This window comes from Aulostomus chinensis, chromosome 8 (genome assembly GCF_037954235.1).
Source record: "Aulostomus chinensis isolate RoL2024-O1b breed Wild chromosome 8, RoL_Achi_v1.0, whole genome shotgun sequence".
Taxonomy (NCBI): domain Eukaryota; kingdom Metazoa; phylum Chordata; class Actinopteri; order Syngnathiformes; family Aulostomidae; genus Aulostomus; species Aulostomus chinensis.
This window is the reverse complement of record NC_141327.1, coordinates 2,088,934-2,108,344: the sequence shown is the minus strand read 5'-3', so window position 1 is coordinate 2,108,344 and position 19,411 is coordinate 2,088,934. Positions and strand designations below refer to the sequence as shown.

The 19,411-nt window shown below is 52.8% G+C and overlaps 2 protein-coding genes across 16 annotated transcripts in view; one reads left to right on the top strand and one right to left on the bottom strand.

Moving 5' to 3' along the window:
• LOC147256814 (uncharacterized) overlaps positions 1–11,195 on the bottom strand; it is a 12,995-nt gene extending 1,800 nt beyond the window's left edge. The window contains exons 1-8 of one of the 8 annotated variants that reach the window (XM_086210417.1): positions 8,209–9,700; positions 7,974–8,125; positions 7,349–7,668; positions 6,754–6,818; positions 6,454–6,611; positions 5,537–6,040; positions 342–1,822; positions 212–260 (exon numbers count right to left, since the gene is read on the bottom strand). In XM_086210417.1, the coding sequence (XP_086066543.1) occupies positions 212–260; positions 342–1,822; positions 5,537–6,040; positions 6,454–6,611; positions 6,754–6,818; positions 7,349–7,668; positions 7,974–8,125; positions 8,209–9,227 (3,748 nt within the window). In that variant the 5' untranslated portion in view covers positions 9,228–9,700. The other 7 variants (XM_086210421.1, XM_086210414.1, XM_086210415.1 and 4 more) reach the window with 7 other exon arrangements.
• The window catches only part of LOC147256813 (nocturnin-like), a 14,183-nt gene continuing 4,385 nt past the window's right edge, over positions 9,614–19,411 (top strand). The window contains exons 1-3 of one of the 8 annotated variants that reach the window (XM_086210445.1): positions 9,614–10,373; positions 16,229–16,317; positions 18,284–18,345. In XM_086210445.1, coding sequence (XP_086066571.1) covers positions 18,330–18,345 — 16 coding nt within the window. In that variant the 5' untranslated portion in view covers positions 9,614–10,373; positions 16,229–16,317; positions 18,284–18,329. Of the gene's footprint in view, positions 10,374–10,431; positions 13,133–16,012; positions 16,382–18,283; positions 18,346–19,411 lie in introns of those variants that run through there. The other 7 variants (XM_086210444.1, XM_086210443.1, XM_086210449.1 and 4 more) reach the window with 7 other exon arrangements.

Below are 19,411 nucleotides of genomic sequence, written 5' to 3'. Positions count from 1 at the left end.
CACACTCAACATATCACTGCCTGAAATACCTGAAGGTGTGACATTCGCCTCTGTTCGTATGAGACAGCGAACAAGTTACACCTCGCTATTTTTAATTATTCAGAAAATAAATGTGTCCACTCAAGACACTGAGACAACTGGGGACTGGTCGGCTGGCGCCAGTCAGTGTTTGAACAGATTTGAAACCAGATTAATACCAACGTCGTCTTACAACTGAGAAAACCTGTCCAACACTTGTCAACTGTAGCTGCTTCGCCCGACTGAAAAAAAAAAAGAAGAAAAGAATGGAAATCATTTCAGAATGGAAATCAGTCGCCATGTGCCGTAACTCTGAGACTCACCCTCTCCTCCATGAATCCCAGCCCATGGAACTGGGGGTCCAGGGAACAGGCCACACACAAGACCCTGTTGACGACGGGGTTGTCGTAACAGCGCGCCAGGGTTCTCCTCATCATCCTCTTCACCTCCTTCAGGGTGGAGGACGAGTCTCCTGGTCGGTGTACCAGGTGGCGCGAGAGAAGGCCGGTGAGAATGGGCTTGATCAGAGACAAACGGGGGAAGGCCTCCTTGGCGAGGGTCCGGCACGCCACATCCAGAGGTTTGACGACCAAACACAACTCCTCCAGCACCTTCCATTCAGAACGCAGAGGTGTGGCACTAGAGGAAGCCATGCTGGATGTGGAGTTTGCGTGGCAGCTGCCAGATGAGCTGAAATCTGAAGCAGGGTCTTCTTTAGAGAAGACCTCACCTTGGATCTCCTTCAGGAGGTCACATAAAAGGCTCTTGTGCTTGAGGAGAGTGCTCAGCAGAGGATACAGCTTGTTCCAGGTGGGCCGGCTGTGAGCCCACGACTTCAGCTCGGCCTGCTCCTGCTTGGTCGTGGTTTGCAGCAGCCTCTGGAAGTGGAACTGGTATGAGGCTTTGCTTGGACTAGGAGGCAAGAACAGACTTGAGAGAAAACCCTGGAGCTGGAAGAGGGTCTTGGAGATGACAGGGTGTGACATCACCTCCTCGATGCAGCTCTGCACAGCACTGAAGAAACAGGGGACAGACGGGGGCCCCTCACTGGACTGGCCCTGTTCAACTGCCTCTTCAGGGGACACAGAGTCCTCCCTCTCTAGAAAGGTGGTTGAGTTGGGGTGAGGGACGCTTCCTGTAGCTTCTGCCACTTTCTCACTTTTTATTGGTCCAAGAGTCATTTTGTTCCGTCCTTCCCCTCCCAACAAGACCAGGTTGGGCTGAGAGATTCCCCAGTCCTGGGCCATAACTTTCACTTGGGATTCCACTGTCACCAGGTCTTTCAGCCCACTGTCTGTCAGTCTTTGGGTTGCCAGGGCGACATTCTGAAAACTAAATTTGGAGTCTATGTAATGTGCCCAGACAGTGAGGTACTTCTCTGCATTGCCCTGCCAGTTGTGGATCCAAACATCCACACTCAACGTGACAAAGTGAGGGACCTCCAGCAGAAGTCCAGGAGGTCGCCCGCGTCTCCTGGGCTCGCACTCGATGGGCGCAGTGTAGTCAAGTATCTCCTCGTTTTCCCTGCTCCCACATTTGCTCCTCAGCAGCTTGGCAAGGGTGGTCTTGCCTTTGTGGTGGTGGTCTCTGAGGAGGCTCTCCAGCTGGCAGGGGGATGGCAGCACCTTGCAGAAGGGCAGCAGGGCGTGGATCAGCTGTTTGAAGCCAGCACCTTCAACCAGGTTTGGTGGCTGGAGATCCATGATGAGGAAGTTGGCGATGGCATCAGTGACTTGAGAGGACAGCACCAGTGGGAATGTACTAACCAGACCACTGCTCACTGTGCCGGGCTGGGAGCGCTGACCTGCCGGCACCAGAGAAAATTGTCAACACCAGATAGGCCTCATCAATCCACCTGTAAAGTCTTAGTCCAGATTTATGACACATTTTGACCAGGAATGCTTCAGAGTGACATAAGAGCTTCCTACATGAGTGAAGGTCCAAACTCCATCAGATGACTGGTCGTGACCATCGTTAATTTCTCCGTTTCAAGTAGGGGTGTAACAACGGCTCAATCGCATCACGATTCATGGTTGCCGATTCAATCCAAGGACGATTTTAATTCATTTGCAACGATGCGATTTGATTTTGTAACTTTTTGCCAAAGCTTCAACTGTTGTGACTGTGAAATAAACACCTGGCAACTGGACAGTTCAGACGAAGTGTCATAGATCTCTGCTGTAAGGGAACCAGGTTTCAAATAATGGATATAAACAAGAAAACAACAACTAAGTGCCAAAGAATACCTTTTATTTGAATTAACAGCTCTTTGCAAGTTGCAAAATAACAGCACAACAATAAAGTGCATCAAAGTTCTGTTCAGGTTAAATGAGAAGCGGCTGTACCTGCTACTGCTCTCATTATTAATAAATAAAAAATAGTTCACTATTATTTCTTTGAATTAACCCCCCCCCCCCCCCAAGAAAAAAAAGAGTACAATAAAGTGCACCAAAGTTCCGGCCGGGTTTCTTTGTCAACATGCGAGCGACACTCGAGCTTCCAGCGGAGCAGCGTTACCTCGCTCTGCTGCGGCAGCGGTCACGCTGGAGGACTCGCCTGGACGGTCCTGGTCGGCCGGCCGGGGCGAAATCCCATGGCGCCTCAGGAGGTGGTTGAACAGATTCGTCGTGTTGCCGCTGTTCTTTATTTCACATTTACAGATTCTACAAACAGCGACCGACTTGTTTAAAACTCCTCCGTCTTTGTAACAGCCGAAGTGTTTCCATACACTTGAACGAAACGATGGCTGGAAAATTTCTCTCTCCCCTCTTCCATCCGCCATGCTGTGTTGCTGCTGAGATTCGCGCTTCTGCCGGCGCGTGCCGCTGACGTCACACACAGGCGGACTCGATCGAGTGACGTTTAACGCGTCTAAAGGCGCCCAAAACACACAATCTCTCAAGTTTGCCGTGCTTAATTCCAATCTACGTTTTCACAGCATCGAATTAATCGATTCGTTACCATTTAAAACCATTTTTCATCTTGCTGAGCAAGGATCGATGCAGTTGAATCGTAAGATTAGAAATCAATCATCGATCCATGGATGAATCGTTACACCCCCAGTTTTAAGTGACTTCATAACTGAACTACGACCTCCCGTTCCTGGTCGACAATGTGCCGTAAACCCTAAGTTAGTTTTAGCACTTTTACAGGTTGAAACTGTATTAGATTGGAGGCCTCGTGATCAAAGACAACAAATGCTTAAATTTAGAAAAACAGCCTGCGCATAAACACTTTTTTCTTCATTTCCCTATAAATCCCGATCGGTGCGACACTGAGCGCCTGAAGCTCACGTCCCCTCCCTGGTTTGGTCTCAGCCGAAGACGAAGGCTTCATCAAACTGAGGTAGGAGATGGGCTCTCACTCTTCATTGATTAGGTCCTTGAGGTTCAGTGGCTCCTTTCACTCTCCATCAGGGCTGGGTACCTTCCAACTATTTTTCGCTACCGGCGCCGGTACCTTGATTTCGGTGCCAGTTCCGGTACGGTACTTTTCGGTAACAAATTAATTTAAAAATTAGTGTAGAGAAAATTACATTACAGCGCTAGCGCCGGCGAATCACTTTTGTTAGCTTAAAGTTAGCTCACCTGTTGAGGACGTCCCCGTCATGGCGGCCGCCGCGCCGTCTGTTTTCTCGGCTAAGGAGGATTCCTCCGGCGGTAGAGGTTTCGAAAGAGGCACATCCACAACAGGCGGAATAGAAGGCTGGGGTGAGGAGGGCTGCGGTCTGCCCTTCCTAACGTCAAACACCGTGCAACGTTCTGCTCTCCTACGTATCCCGTGCACGTTCAGGTGCTTCATCAAATTTGACGTGTTGCCGCTTTTTGCCATGAAGTCCTTTTTGCAGACATTGCATCGCGCTCTACTGGCGTCGATTCTAACAAAATGGAGCCACACTTTTGACCGCGGGGGCATTTCTTATCTTACCGCCTCTTGCGTCTCTCTCTCACAAATGCAGGGAACCAAACACACGCACGTGCAAAGGCCCATTCATTCCCCAAGTGTCCGCCCCGCACGTCACGTCCGTCCGTCACGTATGAACCCTTCATACCTCCCAACGTCTGGTGCGCGTGACATGTCAACGTCCGGCAGGTGGCAGTGCCGAGGCGTCAACAAAGATGGCACCTGTTGAAGAGCTCGCTCTCTGGCATTCGCTCCGCAAAAGACACAGAAAAAACAGGAAAAAGACAACGCGTCGGTGGAATGTGAGGCCACTACACACCTGCCGACCCTTCGTGAGGGGTTCAAGTGTCTGGTGCTGCCAGTGCGGGAGACGGATGACGAGTTTTCCAGTGTTTCAGGATGTCCGCCCCAACTGGCTGGAGGGTCATAAATGTGGGGATAATTGCGGATCGACGCCGTCAATTTCTCCTCGAATTGCGCCATTTTTAAATGCCTTCTTCGTGACTCCTGTTTGTTGACACTTTGTACTATGAACTCAATACTGCCCCCGCGACTTCCGGTGGTATTGCTCCGTTTCATCCGTCATCGTAAGGTCCCCGCTTCGTGCAGAAAGACGGACGGAATGCCCCATCCGTCTCCGTCTTTTACGTCGGGTATGAATGGGCCGTAACACGTGTTACCGGAAGCAAACTATAATGTTCACTGGATGGTGAAGTCATGAACCGCCCTACTCTGCCTCTCATTGGCGGTTAGGATATCAGGGTAAGCCAATCAGAGAGAGAGTAAGGCGGGGCCTTCCTCTACCATCCTAGACCACTCGTCACCAGAGTCGCCACCTTGCAAGTACCGAAAATTGACACCGAAAAACACGTACATATTCAGTACCCGGTAGTACCGGGGCATTTCGGTCGGTGCTATTAAAGTACCTAAGTTCGGTACCCACCCCTACTCAAGATATGCAACTCAACTATAAGTACAACGAGCAAACATAACAGGGTCTTTGCCTGAAGTACCTTCAGGCTCAGGCCCTAATGATACAGACTGGGGAGGTTACCGCTAGCAGCTACCAGCTCATTTGGCATTAACGGGACAATAACATAATGTGAGCATGCGGCAGAGGCTGTCAGGGAGGCGGCTGGTTTGGAGTGCGTATATAATCATAAACTTATCCATCTAATAATAATAATAAAGCACCCATAAGGTCAGGAACCCCATCAAGACTTTTCAGGTCTCAGAGCTTCTTTGTCTCGCCTGATGGAGTCACTGCGCTACGTCCTACACCGGTTATCAAATATTTCTTTTAAACTCTGCCAGGTCATGTGAGGTGGAGCGTGGCGTTTACACTGACGTACTTCACTGCGTGGACGTAAATGAGTTCACGGTTCATCACTGAGTACGACGGTTTGCTCGCTTCAGTTTCTCAGCGTCACCTCTGGGTGTCTCGCACACGCGTGTGCACGCCAGCCATGAAGTTGGCGTGGAGGACCATACATCCTCAGGGTTGTTTCACTCGGTCATACACGGCGTTTTTCTGCATACGCACGCTTCCTACACAAGGCCCCGGATCTCGTCTTTACCCTGAATAATGTGACATCACAAGCAAAGATCGCGTCACCTGTCATGCTGCGTTCCTTGCTGCCGCTGTGGGGTCTGATGTGGTGCTTGCTGGCCAGGTGGTTCTGGATTTCTGCTGCCCCCCCTCCACAGCTCACACGCTCCCCACACAGTTTACACACCACGGTGGTCCGGTCCAGTGGCCGGCCTGTGGGGTCTGGCTCAAACCCAAAGAAGTACCAGGGGCTGTTCTGGGTGGTGTTAGGGTTACTCAGCAGTTTCTCCGATCCAGGCAGGAAATCGTACTTTTCCAGAGAGTAGGAGCTCGGGGAGGGGAAGGAGATGGGCGAGGTGAAGGCCGAGCCAGACATGACGGCGAACTCGGCAACTGGGTCAGGCGTTGACATGGTGGTCACGTCACTGATGACCGGCATGGGGCTCTGTGATTGGCTGTGGTCAGACCACAGGGAGGAGCTGCTGGGCTCTGGGAGGGTGACCAACTGGATGTCCTGCAAGAGCCGCAGGACCGTCTCCTTTTCTCCAACTTCACATTTCACATTGTCACCTGCACCACACAGCACCAGCGTCAGCAAGCTAATCTGCGACCGCACCTGTAAATCACGGGTGCTCTTCTTTGAGAACGTAATTTAACATTCTAAAAAATGCCTGTAATTACATCCAATTATATTTTCCAAACCTAAGAAAAAACTAAATCAGCTAAAATCAGTACAGACTGACCAGAGTCACAAAGAAATAGTGATCGGAAACAATCATGACCTGAAGTTAACTGCTTGTAGTTCCTGTTGTCAATCAAATAAAGACGAGACCCTCCAGGAGCAGTAAAGGAGTTTGTCAACTGAGCATGTAACATTAATAAGAGATGAATAAATGTGAATTAACAATTAATACCAAACAACCGTAGTGAGCTGCTAGCTGGCATCTCCAGCATGCCAGTAACGCACCGGTGGCAGAACTCACCCATCCCGAGGCCCAGCAAGGTGGCGTAGTCCTTACCGATCCAGACCCTGAGCTCTGCTCCCTCCAGAATGGGCTGGGAAACCCTGTAGTAGATGCGGCGATAAAACTGGAACACCACCAGGTTGTGTTCCTCCTCGCTGCTGGTGTATGTTACATACCTGAAACACGGAGCACTAGTATGTGACAGCGCTCAGCAAAGTACCGGACGGCAGCACCATTTAACTGACTGACAGAAACAAGCACGTCCAAACAAACACAACGACAGAAAACACAGAGTGGAAACGGATCAGAGCCGCCCACCTCATCCAGTTGGACTTGTTTTCATCAGAACCGTCGACGTATATGAAAGCAGCATCATCTCTGATCTGGAGATGAAGAACGGAGAGACACATTTTGGAAAATACATCAAGTCAACTGCTTCTCCAGTTAAAATATTCTCTACAAAGTAGTGATGCGCAGGAATGGCGCTGTCAGAATAGAACAGGTTCGAAGACTACCTACGCTGCACGTGTGTGAGAGACTTAATGGTTTTACTTCATCGACATTTAAAAACGAACATGTGACAGTCGGTTTATTGGAGCTCCTCCCACGCGAGTGGGCGGGGCCAAGGAGGACGCTCAGTCAGAGCCGTCCTTGTCAGTCTTGTTCTCCTGCAGTATTCAGCGATGACCCAGGCATTCGTGAGCGTGCAGCAGCAATACAAGGTTCTGACGACAGAACCACGGGACTAAAGCGACGCATGGTGACGTGTTCACGCGGTTCTGGCGACACCGTCCCAAAGCTCTGACAAACAGGGTGGCAGGCAGCCTCTCATGAGGGGTCAGGTGGGCTACAAACCCTTGGCCCGTGCATCACTACTACCATCATGCACTGCAGTCAACCTGAGTGGACTCACAGCCCAGGCGTATTTGAGGTTGGTCGGCATCTGGGCTTTTGACACGTCACCCACATAGGGCCCAAACATGACGCCCTGCTGAAGCTGGCATTTGGCGTAGACCTTCATCTCCCCCATCCTCTCTTCGCCAGAGGATCCAGACCCCCCCGCCTCCCTGCACAAGCACAGACAGGAGGGCACAGACAACACTGCTCGGGAGGGACCACCATGGAGCCAGGGCTCGCCCGGCGGCAGGACGGCGTCTGGGACGTAGTTCTGGTTCGAGGCGGTCTGGAGGAACGGAAAGTCCTCAAAAAACTCCTCCTGATTCAAATCCAAACCTGCAAAACAAAGAAACAAGGAGTCAAGTACGAAGGAGAGGTGCGGCCGATAGTCGGGGGAGCGTTGCTTCACTTATTTATCGTAATAAACTGGAAAACAAGCCACGCGTGAAAGAAAAGGTTAAACCGAGACAAAATAATGGTGCAGCTGTTTGACGGACTCGACGCCGGACTCGTTTCCAGTAAAGAGAGAAGCTTCGAGCTTGTTGGATCCATTTAATCCTCGAGGTCCACCGGGAGGAACAAGGGGGTCTGGTGTCCAGCAGACACGCCAGTTACGATGATGACGACGATAAAGAACTCACTGCAGCTCTGAGTCAAAGTGTGCGTGTCTGAAGGAGCATCAGTCCGAGGTGCCCCCTTGGGTGCCTGCGGACCCTCGGGCCCAGCTGGATCCCCCTTGGGCAGGATGTACCTCAGAGACGATGTCGTCCGACTTGTCACTGAGCTTTCAGACCTGTCATAACACAAAAACACCCCGTTGACCAGATCACTTACCAGCTTTCATAGGATAACAAGGTTCTGCTTCACCAAAACTACCTGCTGGCGAGGACAGGCTTGATCTGTCTGTCCTCCAGCCCCGTGTCACACAGCAGGTTTAAGGGTGTGCTCTTGATGCAGCGATTAGTGTAGATGACGGACGTACCGGCTTCTTTACTCATGCGGGTCAACATCGAGCCCAAATAGTTCACCCCCAGGGGGACGTTGCTGTACCAGGTGTCCTCCGTTAGCTCCTTCTTTGGCTGCAGGTAGAGGGCGGCTGCGCTGGACGGGAGCCTGCTGAGGTAAGTCTCCAGAGACCGGATGGGACAGAATTTACTCCCCGGCTTCTCAAACATGGCGTGTCTGTCCCTCTTGTTCTGGGATTCAGTGTTTTCACCAAAGACTAGCGTGCAGTACCTCAGCCCTCGCTCATCTTTTCGGATCAGAAATGAATCTGGCTTCAGATTCCGGTTCGCCTGCTTGCCCCTGCGACCGAAGTAGATCTGCACATCGAACCAGACTTTGTTCAGGAGCCCCCTTGGAGTATTAGGGTCCATGATGCGTGAGCGTCTGAGGATGCGGATGTCGTCGGCTGACAGTGCCTGATAGTGCGCGGTGACGTCTCGGCCGGACTTCCTAATGCTGGCCAGCACTCCCATGAACACCTTGTTGGCGGAGGCGAACTCCACGTCCCTCATCAGGCACACGGGGCGGCTGACCGGAGGCTCTCGGAAGTACCGGTTGAGTCCTGCTCTGAGTGAGATGTAGCTGGGGATCCCGTACAGCTCGCCTTTGCCATTTCTCACCGATCCATAAAAGTGTCTCAGTAAACTGTTGAGCTCCGCCTTCTCCACCGTCCTCAGCTCCACCCTCAGGCCCTGCGACTCCAGCCAGTCGATGAAGCAGTTCACGGCCCACGCCGTCTGCTTCCTAGTGACCTTGCTGACCTCTGTCCTGCTGTCCTCCAGCTGATCCAGCTCCAGGTCTGACACCACGGCATGTCTGGAACCATCACTGGGATTCACCTCTCCTCTCTCTTCCTCCTCCTTCAGAATTATTTCCTCTTGAGTTGCCATGTCTGAAGCAAATAATCCCTTTATTTAAATCAGCAGAACCCCGAGGGCGTGTCAGTGTCAGCGCTGCAGCCATCAGGCCCAGTTCTCAGCTGCACAGGTGCCGGGGGAGGGCCACGTTAACAAAGCTTGGTGACACAGCGGTTCCGGGCCGATACGGTAATTATGCCACAATCCGTTATCAGCGTGCGTATTGTACAGAGACGCTCCTGACACCGAGAGCAACGGCAAAGATGGCGGCTGCGCCTGGCCAATCACTGCAATCTGTAATTTACGGCACACGGCCCGCGGGAAATGCCCCTAAAATGCGCATGCGTTTTTTCCTCGCCAAATGCGCACGCGTACAACCACATCGGCATGAACCTCGTTCCTTACGGCCTGTAAACAACAGCAGTACCGTGTATTATTACCAGTAATCATGAATTCAGACATTCCTCCCGCTGCTGCAGACACACACCACCGAGCGATCAGGGCTCCTCCACCTTACTTACTTGAGGACACTTGTTTGCGGCCGGGGAGCCTACCGAGGTCGGTGTGGAGGACTGCGGGGTCCAGCGCGTCCACCGGCCGGCCGGAGCTGCTGTCGCTCGGCGCTTTGACCGGTAGCCTCTTGGTCACCGACCGCCTGTGGTGGTGGCTCAGTTTCTGATACGCAGCCGGACGCACCTGCCGACACATGGCGTACTCGGAGGAGTGGTAGCGGCTCAGGTGGTAGAACAAGTTGGTGGTGCTCCCGTCCTTGGTCAGGACTATTTTCCTGCAGAGCTTACATGCCGGGGTGCTCTGGCTCCGGTCGGACTCAAAAAAACCGAAGAACTGCCACGCCGGCGAGCTCACATGTCCCCGTTTGTTAACGATTTCCTCTCCGTAGGCCCCCATTTTCTCCCTCCAGCCGTGTTTGTGTAAAACATCGGCGGTGCAACCTCACCCACATCTGTGACACCATTGGCTGCCGGGTGTCAGTATCGAGCCATCTGATTGGCTGTTGGTGACCCAGAGGAAGATTTACGTAGAACCTAGCAATCGACGCGCCTTCACGCTCTCTTGTGTTTCAGTGATAACGAGCCCTGGTCGCCGTTACGCGCTGACATCGACTTGTGTGACATCAGAGTGTGAACCCACCTCACCGTCACCGCCAACGTTCACCAGGTGATGCTGGACACTGTAAATACACGTGTGTGTGTGTGTGTGTGTGGGGGGGGGGGGGGGGGTGGCTGCCCGGGATGGCGGTCGGTGCAACAACACCTGCACCCACCGGCGGTGAAGCCCTGAGCTCAGAAGCAAATCACCTTGAGCCTCCAGCAGCGCTCCGGGGGCCGCGAAGGAGGGGGTCTCAAAAAAATCCGCCCGGTGCCGCCGCCTCAGGTGGCTCCGCAGGTTCGTGGTGTTTCCACCTTTGGCGAGGACAATTTTCCGACACAGCCGACAGATGGCTTCGCCGGAGTTCAGCGGCTGTCCCTTGTCGTCCGCCTTCAGGCCGAAGTACAGCCACACGGTGGACTTGCTCCTCGGCTTGCTGATCAGATCCATGGCGCCGCGGCCACTTTCCCCCACGGGCGGCAGCTGCGAGATGTCGGCCTGGTAGAGAGGAAGGCGGCGGCCGCCTCAGCTACGGCGCTTGGGTGCCCTCATCGTTTTGGATGTCTGTCAATGTGACGCGCCGGCGGGAACTTTCCATGTCCTGAAAAACACCCAATCGGAGGATGAACGCAAAGACATTTTGGGTCTAGCTGCTGTAGTTCTATGCGTGTGACGTCAGTAGGGGTCGACATACGACAGTGCAGCGCGACGGTCGGGGTTGCCAGGTTCTGCTGCTGTCAGGAGCTGCGTTCCGATCGCCCTGCTGTTCCCTGCAAAGCGGACTGGTACACATCCATCTTAACGGAGGTTCCAAACCACAGGGAACGCTTGAAAGGGAACCGAGCACGGCACAGGGAACAACTGTTGTACACTTCGCCGGAAGTTGCCAAGCCAGATTCCCCATGATGCATTGCGGTGTCCGTGCGGCGCTGAAAATTAAAAAAAAAAAAAACTCGACAGCGGCGGCAGACGTGCGTCCGAGCCTGAAAAAAGGCGAATAATGAAAATGACTTCGTTTACGTGTGCAAGTACGGTCGCGAGCTACTTCACCTGCACAACTGTTCCACAAGAATGTTGCTTTCAGCATCAACATTTATTTCGTGCCACTCCAATCGTAATTTTCGGCACATTATTATTATTTTTAATCACATACCAGGTATAAATGAACACATATTGGCTTATTACACTGTCCAGCGTCACAACATAAGAACCTGCTTAACAATGATTTTAAGAATGACCAAACAAATCGTACTTTTCTCAAATCACGTTTAATTGACAAGAACATCTATGACATTTAGGTGTTACATTATGTGATGTTACAGTGAGAGCATTACAATAAAAAGTAAAATGAAAGGTCGTGTATTCTGTGAAGGCAGTTTTATTTTGTAGCGCATGTAATGTTTTATTTTGGTGAAGACCAAAGGAAGTGAGGAATGCGCTGATGACGTTGCAGGGTGTTCCGAACGGAGGAACTTCGTATTCCCTGAGCAGGGAGCAGGAGAACGGTGCTGATAGAACGTCTACCAGGGGCTGGAGGAGACGGGCTCTGGTAGAACCCGGATTTGGTCCGGGGACGGACCTGAAACGACCCGGTTCCGTGTGGCTCGTGCCCCTCCTTTGTACCCTAATCTTTAGTTCCGGCACATTTAGTTTTTTTGGTAGCAAACACAATATCAACAGTAAATGTCTTTTCTAAAAACGAGGCTGAAAGCCTGGAGTCTAAACTCTTTAAAAGTCCCACTGCACCAAAAGCGAAGGAGGTTCTCTTGAGGTTCTCCTGATGGCGCGCGGCTTCGGCGTGGAGTTAAGGGTTCCTCTGGTGGAAACCACAGAACCTTCATTTCATGGCTGCAGCTTCTCTGCAGCTCTCTGGGGGGTCTGGACCACCGGCAGGTTCCTAAGATAACAACTTTCTGTAATTTTTCGAAAGGAAGTGTTTGATACGGTGGACCTTTGGGGGGACATCCCAGGATCCGCCTGTCTGCAGTCCTCGACCTCCGTCAACTCTTCATCCATGAAAACAGGTTTATGAAGACTGGACGGAATTTCCGTGTTTTTCATAAAGAACTCTGTCTTTATTTTTCATCTCTGAAATTTATGATCCCAAAAAATGCAATGAAGCTCCGCAGGTCAGGAGAGGAGCTGAGACTCAGTGACCCCCCCCCCCCCCCCCCGCGCTCTACCCCCCTCCCTATTTCTTCTTTTCTCTCTCCCTTTTCTTCCCACTTTCTCTTTTTGCTGAGTCTCGTCTGTTACCCTGTGTGTCTTGCACAGATGTATTTCATTGTTCCGTGCCGATTTACACTGTACATTTACAAGAACTGAATAAAAACAAGACCTGAACGCCCGCCTCCGTGTGGCTCGCGCCCCTCCTGCATCCGAATCTTCAGGTTCCGCACATTTATTTTTAGTGTCGTTTATTATTTTCAGTTCAATATGAAACCAGATGATTTGTCAGAGAAGACAAACGGAATTATTATCAATTATAAGATTTCAGTCTACGATCCCGACCACGAAATGTGAGTCGCTGGACTGAGACGGAGCGGCACGAAGGCGAGGGGAACAGGGCGGGTGCTCCATGCGGAGCTCCTGCTCTGCTGTGCCGGTGGAATTCTTTAGGAAGATCACGTGCAGAGTTCAGGCGAACTTTGGGTTGCTTACCGTCAAGGACGTACATGAAGTCATGATGGGGGAAACTTTCTGATCTGGCAACTCGAGCACCGCCCCGCCGGGCGTCACCGCCCCTTGCGGTGCGGAGGCGTCGGTGTGCGGCCGGACCTGCAGGGTTTCAGTCACCACGGATCCGCATTCGTCGCGATTCTGTCCGGGTAAGAATGAAAACCGTCGGGCGCGGTTACACTACGTCTGTAGTGGGGGGGGGGGGGGTTGAAGGTGACGGCCTCGCCGCGGTCCCGCGTGCCACACAGTATCGTGAGTTTCAAGGTTAGCGGGAGCGGTCTGACCGCTCCGAGTTCCCGTAGCTCGCTCTCCCTCTTTCGCAGAGGGGGTGTTCGTTACCATGGCGACGTGATTCACAGGTTAGCGCCCGGAGAGGCTGAGCTAACTGCGCTAACTTCTGCTCGCTCAGCTGACTCGGTTTGGACATGGCGTCCTGTCTGGTCCCCGAGTCCCCGGCTGTGATGGTGGCCCTGGAGCACGTGAGGGAGCTGGACAAGCAGCTGAGGGACGCGGGACTGGACTTCTCACCCGAGGCCAGCCTCCACCTGACGAAGATCATGGCTGCGGTCGCGGACCTGGAGGAGCACCGGCGGGCCGCGCGTGAACACCTGGAGGTGGAGACCATCGAGAACAGCAAGCTGAGGCAGCAGGTGAACTCAGCCAGGGACCAGGTGAGCCGAGATCTCCTGGCGGACGTCGCAGCGGCGCGGGCGTCCAACGTTGAGGAGATGGAGCAGCTGAGCCGGGAGCTGGACTCCATCTCTCGGCTGCGGGAAGACACAGAGAAAACCCAGGAAGCCCTGCAGAACCAGAACCGAGCACTGCACCCAGAACGGGAACAGGTGAAGGCGGAGCATGAGGATCTGATCGCTGCTCTGAACCGCCAGATCACCCTCAAGTATAGTTACCAGAGGCAGCTGGAGCTCAGCCAGGAGCAGATGGAGGAGCTGAAGACTCGCATCACTGCCATGGAGGAGGACAAGACATCCCGGCGGAAACTCCTGGACCAGGAGAGAAGAGCTTTCACAGAGAGAAGAGACCAGCTCTCCGCGCATCTGGACCGGGTCCAAGAGAACATCGAGGAGCAGGTGCTCAGAACGAGCAGGGGCGACCTGGACAGAGCTTGTGACAAGAAACGGGAGAACCTCAACCATCTGTCCGAGCTCACGACCCGCAGAGCCGAGCTGGAGAACAACCTTGTTGAACTGGCGGCGTCACGAAGCCGCTGTGAGGAGCAGCTGGAGGGTGAACTCCGAAAGCAGCGAGAGCAGCGGCAGCAGAGGGCAGCACTGGAGACGGAGCTGTGCGATCTGGCGGCAACCTTCAGCAGCACCGTCAGGCTTCTGAGGGAGGAGCTAGTAGCTGTGGAGGAGAAGATGGAGGAGGGGGGAGGGTCACGGGTCTCCTGTCAAGACTGTCTTGCTCAAATCTGTGAGGTCTTCCAGCATCGCTCTGGTGAAGAGAGGGAAGTAAGGGCGGAGCATGTCTCAGTCTCTCAGCGGCTGGAGCGATCCGAGCGGCGGCTGGAGGAGCGCATCACCTCCATCCTCCACCACAGCGAGGAGATCCAGCAGATGGACCAGCAGATGCGAGACCTGCTGGAAGCTGGCGCCGCCAACAAGCGCATCGCTGAGAAGAACCGGGAGGAGCTGTGTGGTCAGGTGGCAGCAGGGAGGAGGAACATCAGGCCCGTAGAGGAGGAGAGGAGGCGGCTCACTCAACTGTTGGAGGAGGCGAAGACGAAGCAGCAGGAACATGTGGGGAACATGACCTCACACATCCGCAGCACCAGGAGGAGATACGAGGAGCTGCAACAGGAGGAGGCGGAACTCCTGCGGCGTCAACCACTTAGCGGCACGCCCGACCTGCTGTTGCTCCACATCAACCAGTCTGAGATGGACCACAGACAGACGGAGGCCGCACGCCACCAGGAAATCCAGCAGAGCGCCGCAGAGGCAGAGAACATCAGGAGGAGCATCCAGGAGAAGCTGCAGGAGCTGGAGGAAAAACAGGAGACGCTGAGGGAGGTGGAGGCCAAGTGTAGCGAGGAGCAAGCCAGGCTTGAGGGCCTGGAAATGCTGGCCAAGCAGCTGAGGAGGAGGAGAGGTGACCTGGAGCGGTCCACCCGGGAGCTAACGGAGAGGAGCGGCGCCCTGCTTCAGCCCAAACGGAACCTGGAGGAGGAGCTGGAGCGGCTGCGAGTGTCTCACCTGCACCTGCTGCAGCAACAGGCCTCCCAGCTGAGGCGTGTGGAGATGAGCGTCTATGACAACGGCGTGCAACTGGAGCAGGTCGCCATGGAGAACAGCAGGCTGCGTCTCAGCATCAGACTGATGATGGACGAGGTCAGCGGCGCCCGGGGCAGCAGAGACGCCGGCTGGCAGCAGATCCATCGGTTCCACGAGGACACACGGGCCTTAGTGGAGAGCATCCGGGACACCTGGAGAGACGATGACGTGATCAGGCGGCACAGTCAGAGCAGCGATGGCGCTCTGTTGGCGTCAGTGTGGATCCTGATGGAGCAGCTGAAGACCAGGAGGTGCCAGTTAGGACACGTCGCCGCCCTCCTCCAACAGCAAACGCTGGACTTCAGCAAAAGACTGGGAGACAAATCCATGACATGATGGCACTGGCGGGAGACGAAACGCCTCAGGACCTCGCACACTCACGAAAAACTCAGTAATCCACAGAACCTATCAGAACCAGAACCACCAGGCTGCTGGTTCACGGACCTCAGCGCCTCCACCCTGAGATACTGAAAGACAAATTGAACTTTTGAGTGAAAAATCCCGGAGATGTCGTTGGTTTTAACGGGCCAGAAGCAATGCAACACTCCAAAGTCATTTCCTGTGCGTGTCACATGGTGTCCTTCGCTGCTTGTTCCCTCTGTGCGGCGTCAGCCCGGTTACGACCGGTTACTTTGCCTGCTTTGTCACCAAGTCGTTATCTTCCCGGCGTTTAAGACGAGTCGGCAATAAATCAGCTTTGACACCTGATCCTCTTCTTGTTCTTGTGTTTTTTCTCTGAAGGGCAGAGAACCGTCCCGTCAGCGCTGGCAGAACAGCCGTGTCAGTGGCGTGCTGTTAGAGTTCTGTTGTCGTAGCTCTGTTTCTGCTGGTTCCTGGACTCCTGCTTCCAGAACCGTTGTTCCTTTGGTGATGAAGAACGAGAGTCATGGCGTCAAACTGGAGATGAAAACAAGGCGTGAAACGCGCGATGTCCGCTGATGATGTTCTCCTTCACAGCTGATGACAGACGTGTGTCCCGGGCCCACCAGCAGGTGGCAGGAGTGACCAGCATTCCCTCTGCTGTGACCTTGCTGCACTGACAGAAGGTCAACCCACACACACACACACACACACACCTAGAGGACCACAGCCAGGCCGTGGTGGAGGAAGGTACGCTTACAAAGACATTAGAACTTGTAAACTGAACTTCAGGAGATCAGACAGCGTCTGTGTATCATCACCATGATCAGTGTTTGTAGCGTGTGTGTGTGTGTGTGTGAGAGAGAGAGAGAGAGAGAGAGAGAGAGAGACCTACAGTGGAACAAGGTCACGGGTGAACATGTAGAACATTCCATCAGAACATGCTGTCTTCATGACTGCAGCGTCTGGACACTGTTAGATGAAGCCTGATGCTAGGAGGCACAGCGCTGCAGGTGTTGATGTACATCCTTAGTACTTCGTACAGAGATAAAGTACATCCTTAGTACTTCGTACAGAGTTATAGTACATCCTTAGTACTTCGTACTGCATCATTCAGTAAATACACAGTACAGGATTTGATTTAAAATGGAAACAAGCTTTTTTAAATGGCAGTAGTGGAAGATCACACCTGTGGGAGTGGAGCACACACACACATTCATACACACACATTCACACACACACATTCATACACACACATTCACACACACACATTCATACACACACACATTCACACTCGTGCTGTAATGTAATGAGGCAGCTGCCCTTCAATGTGGAAATGTCAGTGGGCCGCTAACGGATACAGTGACACACACATAAGCTCACAAAAACACACACCCATATAAAAGCTGCCACTCATACACACACACACACACACACACACACACATTCTCTCGATTGCTCCATTGAAGTCAGTCAATCTGCCTGGAGACAAGAGGCTGTCCACAGGATATTAGACACTCTCTCTCACACACACACACACACACACACTCCATTCCATCTCTCGTTCTGGTGTAGTTTTCTTCTTTCTCTTCTCCTGCTGCTCTGGAAGATCAAACCATCATGAGCGGTGACCTGCGTGGTTGCTGTGCAGCACGCGTGTACAGCCGGAGAGTTGCGTGTGCAGACGTGAGTCAGAACTTAGAGGGACTGTTGTTCTTGACACGGTGAAGTCACACCCACGAGGACCCTCAGGTGTTGAGTCGGATGGGAAACGATCGTCTCTGTGTGAGTCTGTGAACCACTCGAGTCGTTCCCTTAAACTGAAGAACGTTCAGGTCTCCCACCAGCGGCGGGCGGAGGTTCCAGCTCATGACGTCACAGCCTGGTTAGTCGTGTGTACTTCAGTGAGAGGGAACCCGCTGAGAGCAGCTGGTCTCAAACAGCCTCGTCTCTCTCTGACGCGGAGGAGCCGTCAGAGCCCCTCAGTCGTGCGGATCTGTGTCACCTCGCACAAATGCTAGTTCTCTATGTGGCGTGGATCTGTTCCCCATTGTAACGTCTCGCTCCTCGGCGCTGCCGCACCGGCCCCGTAGATTTGATGTTCCTGCTGACAAACACTCACCTGACCTCCTTCGTAGGGACAGAAAAAGGAAACATGGTTGTCTTCCAAAAACATCTCTTCTATTTTTTTTGGTCAATGTGTGACAGTGTACTTTTTCTAGTTGTTTAACAGCAGTCTTGCTACACCAGGTCAGCAGTTTGGAAAAGTACAGTTGGGAAATGACGGTACAGACAGACTGTAGTAACTGACCTGGGCCGCGTTACCACACACACACACACACACACACACACACACACCGGGCCATTTGTTGTGCTTGATATTGAATTGTGACCACAGCGTGATCCCTTCGCTGTAAACACGCTTGTGTGTTAGTGTGCACGAGTGTGTGGATGTGTCCACCGCTCAGTGTGTGTGTGTGTGTGTGTGTGTGTGTGTAAGCAGCAGTTGGAGTTGCGCAGCAGCAGCACATGACCTGGAACACTCTGTATGGCCTGATGACGTGTGCACTTCCTGCCCCCCCCCCCCCCCCCAGAGGCTTTATAGGCAGCAGTGAAGCGATGATGAGTCAGATCTCTGTTTTCACACTTCAGCGGCAGGAAGCTCAGATCAGCTGTGAGGAGACGCACGTCTAAGTGGATGATGGAGACGATGGGTAAGACCAGCCGTCTCTGTCTGTCTGTAGCTGTGATGGTGGGATGGGGTGGCTGAGGGAGGCCAGGTGGAGGCGGTTATGTGGATGGACTCTGGCGCCCAGGTTGATACATGTATGTCCTCGGTCAGCGTCTGTTGTCTCAGGGTCCAACGCTGTCTCCTGTCTCACAGCTGTGAGGCAGGACAGTTCTTTTTATCCCCACGGAACCACGCTCTCGTCTGTCGGACACTCGATCCAGTTTGAAAGACGCGTTTCAAATAACATTCTCTATATTTAAAGTCTTCCTCCTGGTTTGGAGTGGAAGAAACTTGGTGTCTCCTGGCAGCTTGACAACTAGCCAACGAGCCTGTTCACACAGGGGCAGGTTTAACATGTTCCAGCAGGTCAGCACGCACACACACACACACACACACACACGTCAGAGGTGTTTGATTCTACAAAGGTGATAATGAGTTCGCTATCAGCTCAACCTGTGTTTGACCTGCAGTCCCATGCCTGCCAGTATCACCCACTTTCGCTCGACCTCATGCAGCCAGCACGTGTGTGTGTGTGTGTGTGTGTGAGAGTGTGTGCCAATATTTGTCTTCTTAGCAGATAAGACTGTGTGTGTTGACTTCCAAGTTTTATTGAACATTGTTTACGAAATGTGCGCGATTTTGTTCCATAGGAACTATAATCCTTTTTTTTTGTTTCATTTGTTGAAAAGAATGGAATGAACAGAATTCAATACTTGGAAGGATTTTTTTATGAGACTAGAATCACCTGCACTGTGACGTTCGTCCTGGGACCAGAACCACTGAAAACACGCCAAACGTAGTCTGGGATGGAACCGTTGAGCCTGTGAGAGACGCAATCAGTGCTAGTGAACAAAGGTCTGAGCGTTCTTGTCATCGTCTAGGATCTAAAGGAGTCCTGGTTCTAAGGGTGTCCAAAGTCTCAAGGAGTCCGGGGACCAAAGGAGTTCAGGGTCTAAAGGAGTCCACTGTATAAAGGACTCCAATGTCTAAAGGAGTCCAGGGTCTAAGTAGTTTGGGGTCTGAGAAGACCGTCAGGACGACTTTGATGG